Source organism: Schistocerca nitens, chromosome 9 (genome assembly GCF_023898315.1).
Source record: "Schistocerca nitens isolate TAMUIC-IGC-003100 chromosome 9, iqSchNite1.1, whole genome shotgun sequence".
NCBI classification, from domain to species: Eukaryota; Metazoa; Arthropoda; class Insecta; order Orthoptera; family Acrididae; genus Schistocerca; species Schistocerca nitens.
Window position 1 is genome coordinate 290,059,297 of NC_064622.1, and position 14,092 is coordinate 290,073,388.

At 36.8% G+C, this 14,092-nt stretch overlaps 1 protein-coding gene across 1 annotated transcript in view; it reads right to left on the reverse strand.

Moving 5' to 3' along the window:
• LOC126204186 (cubilin-like) overlaps positions 1 to 14,092 on the reverse strand; it is a 1,516,445-nt gene that overhangs the window by 777,725 nt on the left and 724,628 nt on the right. Inside the window, exons 31-32 of the mRNA XM_049938590.1 lie at positions 11,144 to 11,312; positions 10,401 to 10,582 (exon numbers count right to left, since the gene is read on the reverse strand). Coding sequence (XP_049794547.1) covers positions 10,401 to 10,582; positions 11,144 to 11,312 — 351 coding nt within the window. The remainder of the gene's footprint in view (positions 1 to 10,400; positions 10,583 to 11,143; positions 11,313 to 14,092) is intronic.

Sequence of the window (14,092 nt, forward strand, 5' to 3'; positions counted from 1 at the left end):
TGCTTCACTTTAATAGTGGCTTCAGAAGCTGTGACATACAGATCATTCTTATCAACACTAGCTTTTCTGAATCACCCAGATAGGAACTTTCCCTACAACATATTCTTCATTCAAGTAAACCCCTTACTCTCAACCTTCACCAGTTCCTGTCCTCCACTTATGTAACCTGTCCAGTGTTACAAATGCTTTATATCCCACCAACACATGTAATAATTTTTTCCTTTGTGTACTTGTTTCCTCTTCCATTTCTCTCTTCCCCTCCCCCTCCCATTCTCCAGCACAATATCCTAATGGCGCACCTAACAGCTGTATACTGTCTCCACAAAATCCATGCAAGCTCACAAAGGCAGCATTAGTGTCTTCCCTGAACCCAACATATTATCTATGCCCCCCTTTTCCCAAGGCATCTTCTGTACCCTCACTACCCACTCAGTTGCTGAACACACTGCCCAACGTGATGTGCTTCACTTTAATAACCGCTACAGAACCTGTGATATAAAAATTCTTCTTACCAACAATAGTTTCTCTGAATCACCCAGATTGGAACTCACCCTACAACTCTGGTGGTTTCTGGTGATTAAGGGTGGCAGTGTGGTACTGCTGTGCAAGACTCACACTCCCCCTTGGATATCAAACTTACTTGTAGTTGCTTTGCTGATCTTCTTTCCAGAATAGCCAGCTGCAATGTTCTGCCCAACTTCTTCTCTGAAGACAATATACTGTTTTGGAGGAATTTTCTATACATTTAAAATAACTCCATAAACTCAAGAATACTTTGAACTCAAGACCATTGTATTTTCATCACACATAACAGTTTTCATACAACTAAAACATTTCTTGTAAGCTCGACACCTTCCAGTCTGTCAGAAACTATCGCATTCATTTTTCCATAAATACAGTCTACAAGTCTCTCCAAGTTTAACAAGACAACTGTCCAGACCTTACAAAAGTGAGAGAATGAATGAATAAGTAATTGTCTCTTCTCTTCTTTCAACAACATTCAAATGTTCATACAATAATGTCTGACATTGCATGGAGTACGGCGCGTTTATCCCTTGAGCTGGGCGTGTAACTTCTTAGGCGGGCTCAGCAACTACCTGCCTGCATTGATCATCCGTCCGACGTCCATCCTGCACATGCATAATTGTGGTGCAGTAGGCACCTTTGTACTTTACCACACTCGCCCCTAAAATAATGCATGTTCGAGACGGTGGAAATACGAAGGTCTCTGGAAATTACCATGAAATTCTTGAGGCACTACACAACATATTCTTCATTCAAGTAAACTCCTTACTCTCAACCTTCACCAGTTCCTGTCCTCCATTTATGTATCATGTCCAGTGCTACACATGTCTTCTATCCCACCAACACATGTAATAATATTTTTCCCACCTTGTTCTTTCCTCTTCCCTTTCTCTCTTCCCTTCCCCCTCACATTCTCGCACACAATATCCTAATGGCGCACCTAACAGCCGTATCCTGTCTCCACAACATCCCTGCATGCTCACAAAGGCAGCATTAGTATCTTCCCTGAACCCACCATATTATCTATGCCCCCCCCCCTCCCCTTTTCCCACGGCATCTTCTGTACCACCACTACCCACTGCAGTAAGGAGTCCTGTGTGAATACATACGATGAAGGGCTTAGTCCAACAGTTGAATATAGCTAGGATTTCTTTTCATTATGCATCTCTGCACATCATTGCCTCCTCTATGTGTTGAGTATTAATCTATCCTTTCAATACCATTATTTTCAATCAATAATGGATATAAATAATCAGTAATAGACACTAGAAGTTATAAGAGTCCCAAATTATAACTCACATCATTTTCTTGTCATTTTAAGTTTAATTAACAACATCTCCATGAACAGAAATCAAGAAGTTTATAGGGTACAGACATGGTACACTGTAGAAAGAAACACGGACAAGTGGAAGGGAAACAAAGAAATACAAAAAGAAGCATGCCACTGGACAAAAAGTGTAAGAAGAAGAAAATACATACTACATCTATAGCAAACAATAGTGTTAATCATCAAAGGATTACCTCACATAAGTGTAGGAAAGAGAGAGATAGAGAGAGAGAGAGAGAGAGAGAGAGAGAGAAAGAGAGAGAGAGAGAGAGAGAGAGAGAGAGAGAGAGAGATTGAAAAATGAAGCCACAAAAATATTTCTGCAAAGGGAGATAAGAAGTAATTGTTAGAGATACAAAGAAATGTACTTGGAATTAAATGACTGCATCAGTTGCACCTTTATTGTTGATAATCCTGACAAAATTTAGGTACCAAGGGCATTTTCAAGAGATTATCGTAACGATATTAGAGGGGAAAAAGGGAAAGCCCCGATCAGGCCCTGAGACCAAGTGATAGTCAGCAGACCACTGTACAGAAAGAAGGATTGGCTATAAGCTCTCCACTTGATGGCACTATTGCTATTATATATATTAATTCTTTTGATAGATCTTCTGGAGTAATGCACCAAAACTGAAGAAAGTATTTTTCTTCTTCGACACTACAGCCCTTGGTGGGCCTTGGCCTCCTCAAGAATCTTCCTCCATATCTCTCTGTTCTAAGCTTTCTTCTTCCATCCACAGACCCCCATCTTGGCAAGGCCAGCCAGCACATTGTCCATCTATCTAGCTCTAGGTCTGCCATTCCTTCTTGTGGAATACAGTCTGGCATTCATTATTCGTTTGGACATCCTCTCTTCCGTCATCCTCTCCACATGACCTCATCAATGTATTCTTTGAGATTTGATAAATTTCACTTTATCTTTCCCTTGTATAAGCTCCTGTATTTCAAGGTTGTATCTTAATCTCCAGCCTTCTGGCTCTCTCACAGGCCCACAGATTTTTCATAAGATTTTCCTTTCAAACGCCCTTAGGCTGTAACCATCTGCTTCTGTCACTGTCCACCTGTCTGATCTGGATGTGGCAACAGGTCGCACAAGGGAATAGTATACTCTCAATTTAGTTGTTCTTGTAATTAAGAGATTTCTTGAGTATCTTTGTGTTTGCATAGTAGGCTTTGTTTCCTGCTTGTATCCTCTCTTTAATACATTTTCTCATACTATTATCATTGATTAGGAGGACACTTAAATAATTGAAGCATCTAACAGCTTTGAAGCATTTATCAGAGATCTTCAGGTCCTGTGGTGTCCTTGTAGCTTCAGAATTGAACATAACCATATATTTTGTCTTGCTTTCATTTACAGTAAGTCCAATTCTTGTTCCTTCTGCTTTCATTTGTCCATATATTTCTTTAAGTGATGTCACATCCCTTGCCACAATGGCAATATCATCTCCATATGCACATACCTGGCTGGACTTCATTATTGTTCCTCTTTTATCGACTTTTTGTATGATACTATGCAGTGCTTGAAGAAAGCATTTCTCATTTCAAAAATGGTGACTGATAGAAAACCTCATACTGGATGTCTGTCAATTGCTTGAACAGATGAAAATATCAAGAAAAATTATGAGATGGTTTGCTGCCAAATTTCCACCATGACTTCTGACTTACCACCAAAAAGAGCACTGAGTGAAACGATGCTGTGCTTTAAATGAACAACATCAAATTCTGGTATAATTTTTTTTATTAAGATCATTACTATTGCAAGTGCTCATACTATCATTATAACCCTGAAACCAAACAACAATCAAGTCACCGGTAAAGTAATTGATAACTCACATGAGGAGAAAAATAAAAAAGAAACCTTGTCAAGTGAAGTCAAAACAAAGTGAAGCTTATTTTTTATTTGAGGGAGACACTGCATTTAGATTTCATTCAATCATCTCAGATCATTAATCAAATTATCGATTTCCATGTTCTGGAAATGCTGTGTACAAGTGTCCACCACAAAAATCCCTATCTGTGATGGATGAGGGACTGATTTTTCCACCATGAGAGTGTTCCTGCTCACACAGCCATCTCAGTGCACCAGTTTTTGGCTGAAATAATCATAGTCCCTTGCCCCAGGCATCTTACTCATCTGATCTAGCTCTGTGTAATTTCTGCTGAAAGAATATCAATTAATGATACAGAAGTGCCCAAGAAGAAAAAATCAGTGAGAAGCTGTTAGGCATTTTTGCAGATGAACATAAAAAATGTTTCCAACAATAGATCCACCAGCTTGACCAATGGAGAGTAATTTGAAGGTGATAAGGTCATTTTAAACAAATAGAAATATGCAGTTATAAACAAACATGTTGCACAAGCCCTTTCAAGGACCAGGAATTTTTCCACTTACTTAGCAATACAAATACTCCTTAATATTATTTGTGGCTAATAACATGAGTGAGTAACTGACTGCCAACAGACACTGAGCAAGAAAATGGAGATCCTCAGACACTCTAAAGACAAAGAACAGCTTATTAGTCACTCGTCATATAATCTGTCATAACATCTGAATTTAGGGAAGTAAAATCCGCAAAACTCTAAGGTTCACATTAAACAGTTTCAGATGTTGCCAGTATATAGACAGCTTTTATGGTGGTGTGAATAAAGTTACACTTGTAAATGTTCTGGTTGAAGTATTACTTAAAATCAGCAGATGAGTGATATAAAAGTAGGAGCTGTGGTTATTTTGAAAGTCACTGTTTTTTTCCAAATATTCATCAACAACCATTCACTAGCTACTGCTGCAAATAGGACACTTCCAGACTTCTCTATACATTATAATCTTGAGCTTTTTCCAGCCAAGTCTGTCCAGATTGTTTCCTTCTGCCATGAAGCAGTCTTCCATTAGATCTTTCCTTATCACGAAGAATACAACTCAGAATTTCCTTTGTCCTCTCCCTTCATTCTGCAACTACATCTACATCTATACTCTTTGTACCACTGTGATGTGCACAGCAGAGGGTAACTTACATCACACTGTACCAGTTTTTAGGCCTTTTTCCCATTCAATACACGTATGGAGTGCAGGATAAATGATTGTTTAATGGCTTTGTGCTTGCTGTACTTAATCTTATCTTATCTCCATGATCCCTATGGGAGTGATATTTAAGAGATTGTAGTATATTCCTATCATTTAAAGCTGGTTCTTGAAAATTTGTCAGAGGACTTTCTTCAGGTACTTTCTATCCTCAAGTATCTGCCACTTCAGTTATTTCAACATCTCAGTGACTCTCTTCCACAGATCAAACATACCTGGGGCCATTCATGCTGCCCTTCTCTGTATACATTCCATATCACCTGACAGTCCTATTCTGTATGGGACCCAAACACTTGAGCAGTATTATCCTTTGCTGAAAGTTCTTATGAAGCCAAATCACGAAAATCAATGTCATCTGCATATTGCAAGTGGTTCACATAAGATTTGTTTATGTGCATTCCTTCTTCACCCAGTGTAATGACTAGAAGGCATCTTTCAAAGTTGCAGAAAATAGTTTTGGTGAAATGGTCACCTTGCCTAGGTGCTTTCTCAATTCTGAACTAGTTAAATGGAAGCTGTAACCTTGTTGTACACATCCACAAACAAATTAGTGTAGAGAGATTCTGCTCCTTACACCTTACTGCTGCCACACTTTCTTATAGCCTATAAACCCAGTACAACATGGTAATTGTTATTTATTCCTTATTTCCATAACTTCAGTGGCAACCAGTAAATGGTGCTTTTTGCTATAGTCATTTTTGAAACCAAATAGTTAATTCTCCAGGTTAAATATTTTCTGTACAATTCATAAAGATTTGTGTAAAAATATTGAATACATCTCACAAAAGACTAATGGACTTTAATTCTTCAAATCTTCCCTTCTCCTTTCCTTATAGATTACAGCAATTATAGCATTGTTCCAATCGGCTGGTATCTCATTCATATGCAAACATTCTCTAAGTGACTGTAAGTTTTGCTTTCACCAGCTCGGCCTGCTTTTATCATCTCTGTTGCTATCCCATCAATCCCAGGAGGCTTTCCTTTTTGCATGTGCCAAATTGTATTCCCTACATTTCCTGGAAGTACTCCCTGAATGCACTCATTCTCACAGTCTACTATCTGACCAATCATTTATGTAGGTGCACTACAAATATTTAAAAAAATATATTCAAATACCTTAAGAAAATTCACCTGTTTCATCATAAGTGATAGCAGTGTCCTCTGACATCCTAACTGATGTGATGTAATGTTTGCCCAGTACAGGTGCATGCATCATTTTCTTCATACTTCAGTAAAGGTTTGTAAATGTTCTTGAATAGATTTGTTGGGTTCAGTTAGTTCTATTTAACTTCCATTATTATGCTTTAGTTTCAACGTCTTTGTTTCTGATTTTTTCATCAGCTGTCTCCTGTCTTCTCAAATCTCATTTTATCTGTTCCTCTTTGGTCCAGCAACATCTCTAACTGTTGTCAGTGCAATACTTGTTGATGCATTATTTCTCAAAGTGAAGCCTACAGTTCCTTCATTTTCAAGAATCTGAAACCATTTTGTACCTAAAATTTTTAAATCAATGTTACTGAATCTCTGCTTCTAGAGTCTAGTTCTTTCTAACTTAATGTCTAGTTCTATTTGCATCTATTAGCCTGTGGTCACTAAAAAAAAGGACTGGTTTCAGACTGGTACATCCTGCATAATGTGTTTGTCCTGTGACAGACCACAGTCAATATAATTTTAATTCGATTTAGTCTTTTTTATGTCTATATTCTATTGACTTTTTTCTTGAGAAATATGTTCAGAATAAGAATTAGGTTCTTCTCAGAATATTCCACCATCACATCTCCCATATTAATGACTCATCTTAAGAAGACTCTGAGTATGGTTCAAATGGTTCAAATGGCTCTGAGCACTATGGGACTTAACATCTGTGGTCATCAGTCCCCTAGAACTTAGAACTACTTAAACCTAACTAACCTAAGGACATCACACACATCCATGCCCGAGGCAGGATTCGAACCTGCGACCATAGCAGACTCTGAGTATGATGGCTCTTGAGAGTAGCAGTTTTTACAGAAGTCAAAAGACAGTTTTTCACTTCATATGATAGCAGCTTTTTTTCTCACTGCTGCCAAGCTTAGCTTTCAATATTGTGTGTGTGAAGGGTATCTTCATTGAACATACACATAAATTTATACTATTTCGAACTCAATTACATATAACATTCTAATGTTCTGATGAGTTAAAGTGTGAGTGTGGATCTGGGTTATATCGGCTTATTCCCCAAAACCACCTTCCATTTCTTTATGAGGTGACTTATTTGGAATTTGCCACCACTCTTCTTTACTGAATAGCCAGCTGCTGGAAACCCTCTTAGCTTCTTCTCCGTCAAATAATGCTAGGTACTTCTACTTACTTCTACTTATGCAATAAGTAGACATACAAACTTTATTTTTCATCAACTACCAATGTATTTGACCTCCATACACAATAAAAATTTCACTTTCCACATGAATATGTAACTTCCTGCAAGTCTCTCGTACAGTCGGATGTTAGAAACAAATTGAGTTACATTTAAAAGAAAGTTGGCTTGGATACCATGACCTTTCTTAACATTAATCATAAAATGAGTCTTGGCTCTAACAAGATTTCATCAAGAGTCTACACGAGTACTTTTTCAACTGTTCTTGTTTTAATAACAATAGTTAATGTCACAATAAGCACAGAGCTGCATATAAACTCAATGTTTCTTCCTTACACACTTACTAAAACATCTATGGATTGCCTGACAGGTACTTGTCGGTGCTGCATGACCGCTGCGTCTACTTTCTTCTCGCGACTGATTTTAAACCTGCACACACAAATATGTGATGTGCAGTAGGTAGGATACTACCATCCCACACTCATATCCAGAATATTGTGTGTTCGCGACAGTAGAAGGCTGATTGGTTCTAAAATTTTCTGTGGTTGTTAATCCCCTATATTATGACTGCTTTTGTTTAAGAGTATTTAGCCACACTGAACACAGCGTTCTCTGATAACAAAGGTTGGCTAGGTTGCATGCACTGACTGGTACTGACTGATGCCATTCACCGTTTATTGATACAGCCACTCTCATCAGCAACTGGACAATGCGTCTCCTTAGAGTGAACAATTAATATCATTCTTGGTAACATATCCAAAATAGCCAACTGAAGAGTTTGTTTAACAATTTTTATGACTTGTTGTGAGTATCTTTAGTTCCTTCATCAGAGTGCAAGGCTGCTGAAGCATAAACTTGCCCTATTTAAAATGAGTATCTTTTATTGGTTTTTAAAATTATTCTTGTTATTCTGTCTCAGATTACTTCAATATCAACAATTCTATTTTGAATTCTCTTATTAGTCATTAATCTTACTCCTGAGCTTTTAGTTTGATCTGTGGCCCCCACAGCAAAAGATATTTTCTGACAGTAGCTCTATTTGACACTCCTTTTTTTTTATACATTTGATACACCAATGATATCCCAATTATTATTATTTAGTTCTGCTTCCAATTCCATTTCCCATTTTTGGTCTTATGTTTCTTGCAGTTCATGGTTCCAATGTGGAGTAGGTAGAACCAGGCAAGTCTTTTTAAGTCATGACATTTTTTAAACAAATTTCATGAAGCAAGGTAGAGGTAAATAGCTGAGCATGCTGGATGTTATGAACACATTGTCTGAACCCTCAGGCCACTAGTTCCAATATGCTCTAATACAAATCAAAGTATCGATACCCCGGTACTCATACACAGATCCCTGACAACTTTCCTGAACACTAGCCTGCCAGGCACAAAGAGTTTCACAAAACACATGTCCAGTGCTAAACCTCAGCAAAACAGAGATCCCAGCATTTTCAACACATGTATGATGGCTTTGAAATGTTAAGGATGGGCATCCACATGATCAGTTTGCATGCTGAGCATATGCCACCAGCATAAGATCATTCTGTAGTGGTTACCCACTGCCGCACAGTTAGGCAGTCAGTTTCCCACTGCAGAAAGTTGCATAGTTCCTCTCGAAGGTTGTAATAGTTCACTCTCCACGTTGTCTGCAATGTGAATTGGAGAGTTGTCTTTCTGTCTTTCTTCAACGAACGGAAGCCTGTTGGCCACACCTGTCACATAGGTCTACGGCTTGAATGGTTAAGGTGTGCAGAAAGGGGTTGAGAGATGTGGACGTTGGGGGTCACATTTTGTCTGGTTCATCTGCTGGGTGGCTTAGGAGAGCCTACCAATGACTATGTCACTTTCAGTGTGGGTTACAGCTTTATTTGAACACCCAAAGCTTTCAGCCCACAAAGTCAATTCTACTATAATGTGGTAGCCCTGGCAGTGGGACATATATGTATATAAAGTAATCTCAAAGTTATTTTAATAATTATTAGTGTGATCAGATTAGCACTAGCCACATTTTGCTTTTAGCAAAGTAATGTCAAAGTAATTTTCATAATTATTAGGATGAGTAGATTAGCACTGGTCATAATCTGCCTTTAGCATACTTTACAGAAGTAGTCTGCACTGTCTGCTTCTGAGTGTTTATGTACAACTTCATTCATTCTGCATTCCTGAACACTCATCTTCATGAAGGTATTTGCAGAATATGATGTATCAATGGATGAATATATGAGTGCAATAGTTCTTCAGTAGCCAAAGTGAGAAATTCTTGAATCAGGATATCAGATAACAAATCACACAAAAGTGCCATTTTGTGTGATGAATATATGGAGATGGGCTTATGAATGTGCGATTACAGTCAGGCTTATAACAGGTTTTTTTCTTTCATAATGATAATAAAAACCTTCACAAGTGAAGACATGTTATTCCCAACAAAATTTCCAAAACTATGAAACTCCCATGAAGAAAATGAAAAATCCTGGGAACTCATACAAGGTGGGTCTGTGAAAATTTCATGTACAACTGTTTTGCAAGGACGTTTTGCTCAAAATTTACTACCTGTAGCAGATCGAACTGTTGCTTCCAAACACATAAGCAAAAGGATAGCTGAAGTTTACAGCTCATCAACAAAGACATCACTAGAGATGAAGAGGTAGATAGTTCAAAAAGGAAGACAAGGAGGAGTCAACCACAACCACAACGAACAATCATAACTTCACAATGAAGATCAGGTTTGAGTCATATAGGAAAGAGCAAAATATAGTATCTCTGAAAAGTACAAACCAAGCACCACGCCTGTGCTGCTGTTTATTCAATCTTTGATGTAGTTTTCATCACTTAGTGCTACCATTGTTCTCCTTTTGTTTTAATATCATCACTCACCACAGCCTTAATATTAGGAACAAGAGCTGGAGACAACTACAGAACTGGATTCAAAAAGAGAATAGCACCAGTTGTTCATTCTTTGGCTGCACAATAGCACCAAATAAATCAAGAAACAACTGAAGTCTCATTTTCTGAATGAGACCATTCCAGTGTCACACACCTCTGCAAATATGAATGGAAATCAATTAACATTTTATAAATCTCATTGTAAATTAGAAGATTAAAACTTACTGCAAGGTAATCATCATTACAATCTGAGCTGAATTCTATGTCAATGTCAATGATTGTAAATTTGATTTGATAATTAGGTTCAACTTCAATCAGCCACATGCAGTCCTCAAGGTGATCATAATTGTTGGGATAATTGCCTGAATGAATTGATCCTTTTGGAGTTGTTAAATGACCACCACACCCTGAAAATAATGAACAGTATGTCATTTTATTACATAATCCCAAGAATGGCTTCAACGTTTTCATTTTCACCATCAGCAATAAAGTTTAAACACAATGACGAAACTGAGGATGTTCTCTTCAGCACATATGGACTAAATGGTTACACAACTGACATTATTTCAAAAACATGGTAAGTACATATGAAATATGTAAAAGCAAAAGAAAATAAAGAAGGGATATGTGCTCCACTATTCGAAGGAATATCTTTACAAACATATTCAGACTGAATAATATAAAAAACCTGTTACACAAATGCACCAAATCAACCCCTCAAAATGTACTTTAAAAACAGAAAAAACATATACGATGAATACCAATATTATATATCAGCATCTTGAATCAAAATCAAATGATCAACATATAGAGAACCCATTTCTCAACATTCAGGTTAAGAACAATAATAGTTTAAAACTATTTTATTACAATACTTCTTAATGCAGAGATTTAAAATAATTTTAGAAATAATGTTGGAATAACTACTAAATTAGTTATTCTTCTGTGATAATATAAGTACAGCTTACGTGATGGTACTGTCTTGAATGAAGCTTTAAATCCTCTACCAGAATAGAATAAATCACTGACAAATCGAATAAACATATTATTCCCAGATGATGTGTACTTCATTGCTTTTCCTTGGGTATGGCAGAGGTGAACGAGTTGGGGTGCCGTGTCATCTATACCACCATATATCTGAAAGAAAGCTCTAATTAGCAACAAATCCAATTTTTTTTAAATGTGAAGAAGTAAAATACAGAAGATTCAAGAGTCTAGTATTCTGTTAGAATACTTTATTGCTGAAATGGCAAGTTTTGTTACATAGGTAACCACTTTCAGCCAGTTTAGTGTCCATCATCTCACCCAGAATAACTTGCAACTAATAGAAACTGTATGAAGTGCTGAGCACTTTCACATAGTGCAAAGAAATGGAGCAGAGCACCATGTGTATGATGATCTTACACTTTTTGAAATAATAACCATTAGCAATGTAACATGTCATCCTGCATTATATGTGAACCAGTTTAAGGTGTCCTGTTGATGGAAACTGGCGATCTTCCTTTCTGGCTATTGAACTGGCTGAAACTGGTTATCTACGTAACAAAACTTCTGATCTAGGTAATAAAGAGTTCTAAAAGGATTCTAGACTAGCACTGATGATGTCAGGTAATCATAACAGACAATTCATGAGAACGAAGGCACTTTAATAAAAAAAATTTTCTCCACACTGAAAAACCATTGCCATACATTGCTAATTTGTCACTGAGTGAAGGAGGATTTCTATAGAGATTCAAAAACACATAAAAATCTTCAAAATAAAAAAAAAAGATTCTTAACACAACAAATACACATTGAAGAAAAGTTAAGCATCAGATAAAAATAAATTTGAGATGCTAGTACCACACAGTAAAGTTCTGACCCCTCTGCCATTCCCTACTGACCTCACATAATGTACCCAAAATGTTACTGTTTGTAGAAGCCATCCATACAAAGAACTTGCCAAGTGTACACAGTCAAGGTTCAAGTAAAACAAGTCCAGGGTTCATGTAAATAAAATAAAATCAAATTACATAAATTTCAGTAGAATAAGTTAGAACAAATACCAAAATATAATCTTTGGTGATAAGAAATACAGAAAATATTTTGTAGATTATGCATTCACTAAGAGTTGGGTGACAGTCATATCATGAAGCTTTTACAAAGAATTTCAGCATCACACATTTTGAGAAGCTACAAATCACCCTTCAGCACACAAACAAACAGTAGCAGTGGCACATTGAGCAATGCTTCACTTCAAGAAATGTGTGGTGCTGCAAGTCCGTGAGGGATTAGCAAAAACAACAGTGCCAAATGAGGGAATACCACAAAAATATACAAACAGATGATACATAATTCCTGATGTGAGTGAAAATGGGGCATAAAATACTGTAAAGAACATATTTGGTAATGAACTGTTTTTAGACTAAGACAGCAGGCGAAACTGTAAATACGTTTCATTACAGAACACTTATGATAGTTTATATGTATAAAACAAAGCTTATTTGGTGACAAACATCTGCACTTTTTTGTAGCTGCACAGACATATTTAAACATATTTAATTAATGTAAAGTAATAACTTGAATTAATGTAATTCATTTCTGTGTTATCACCATTATTCGTGAAAGAAAACTGAGTTCCCTCATTTGTTAACATACATGATTAAGTAGCTTTTCATTCACATTATTTCTCTTTTCTAGAGTAGATATGATAAAATGAAAAATTTTAATTTTTCACATACACAGATTAGTTATGTCAAATAATTGGAAAAATCATTTAGGTGAAATAATGTGCACTGTTAATGAAATGTTTCGATTTTAATTTTTTGATACAAAGTACATCCCTCATTTTAAATTTTTAATATTTTACATAGGCATTTCTAATGGGCTTTGCAAGTAAGATTAGATTAGATTCCGTGTTTGTTACATAGACCCAAAAATTAGATGATTCTCATAGGTGTGAAGCATGTCAGAAAATATAACTAAAAACACAGAAGATTTGCGTATAATACCCACTTCCCTAATCATTTCTGAGGAGACTGTCAAGATATGTGAATGCATTACAGTGAACTGGAACTGCTGATATTTACAGAATTAATACACTATCACAATGATCCATAGTAATATAATTTTCATAAATTCATCATACACAACATACCAAATCTTTATTGTTATGATCAAGTGCTGTCAAAACTGAAATCTAACAAACAGTTTTACTTATGGTGGTCCTACAGTCATTTTGAAGATATCCCTTTAGAGACTAGAAGGAGATGCCTACCACAAAGTTTTAAGTGTGCTCTATCTCAAATCAAGATTTTACTGGTTGCTAGCAATTTATTTAAAATGTGAGGCTGCTAAATATGACATTGACATCGATCATCAAGATAACATCATGGCTTTCTTACAAGGTGAGGAGGGAAGTAAAATGACTGTGGGTGCATTGATGAAATAGAGGTCTGTGTAATGCTGCTGGAATGGGAACAGGGATATTAATAGGTGGGTGAAGGACAGTATCCAATCAAGGTTGATTCCAGGAGGGTTATGTGAATGTAAGATAGATTACAGGGAGAGTTCAGACTTGCGCAATTCAGAAAAGTTGGTGTTGGTGGAAAAGATCCAGGCACAGGTTGTGAAGCAGTCACTGAAATGATGAATATCGTGTAGGGTAGTGTGCTCTGTAACTGAGTGGTCCAGCTGTTTCTTGGTCAGAGTTGTTTAATGTTAATTCATGTGGACAGACAGCTTATTGATTGCCATGCGCACTTAGAATGCTGCACAATGGTAACAGCTTAGCTCGTTCAATACATGACTGATTTCACAGGTAGCCCTGCATTTGATGTGACAGGTGTTGCTTGTGAGTGGACTGTAGTAGCTGGTGAAGGTAGGATGGATCAGACAGATCTTGTAATTAGGCTTATTACGGGAATACAAGCCATGAG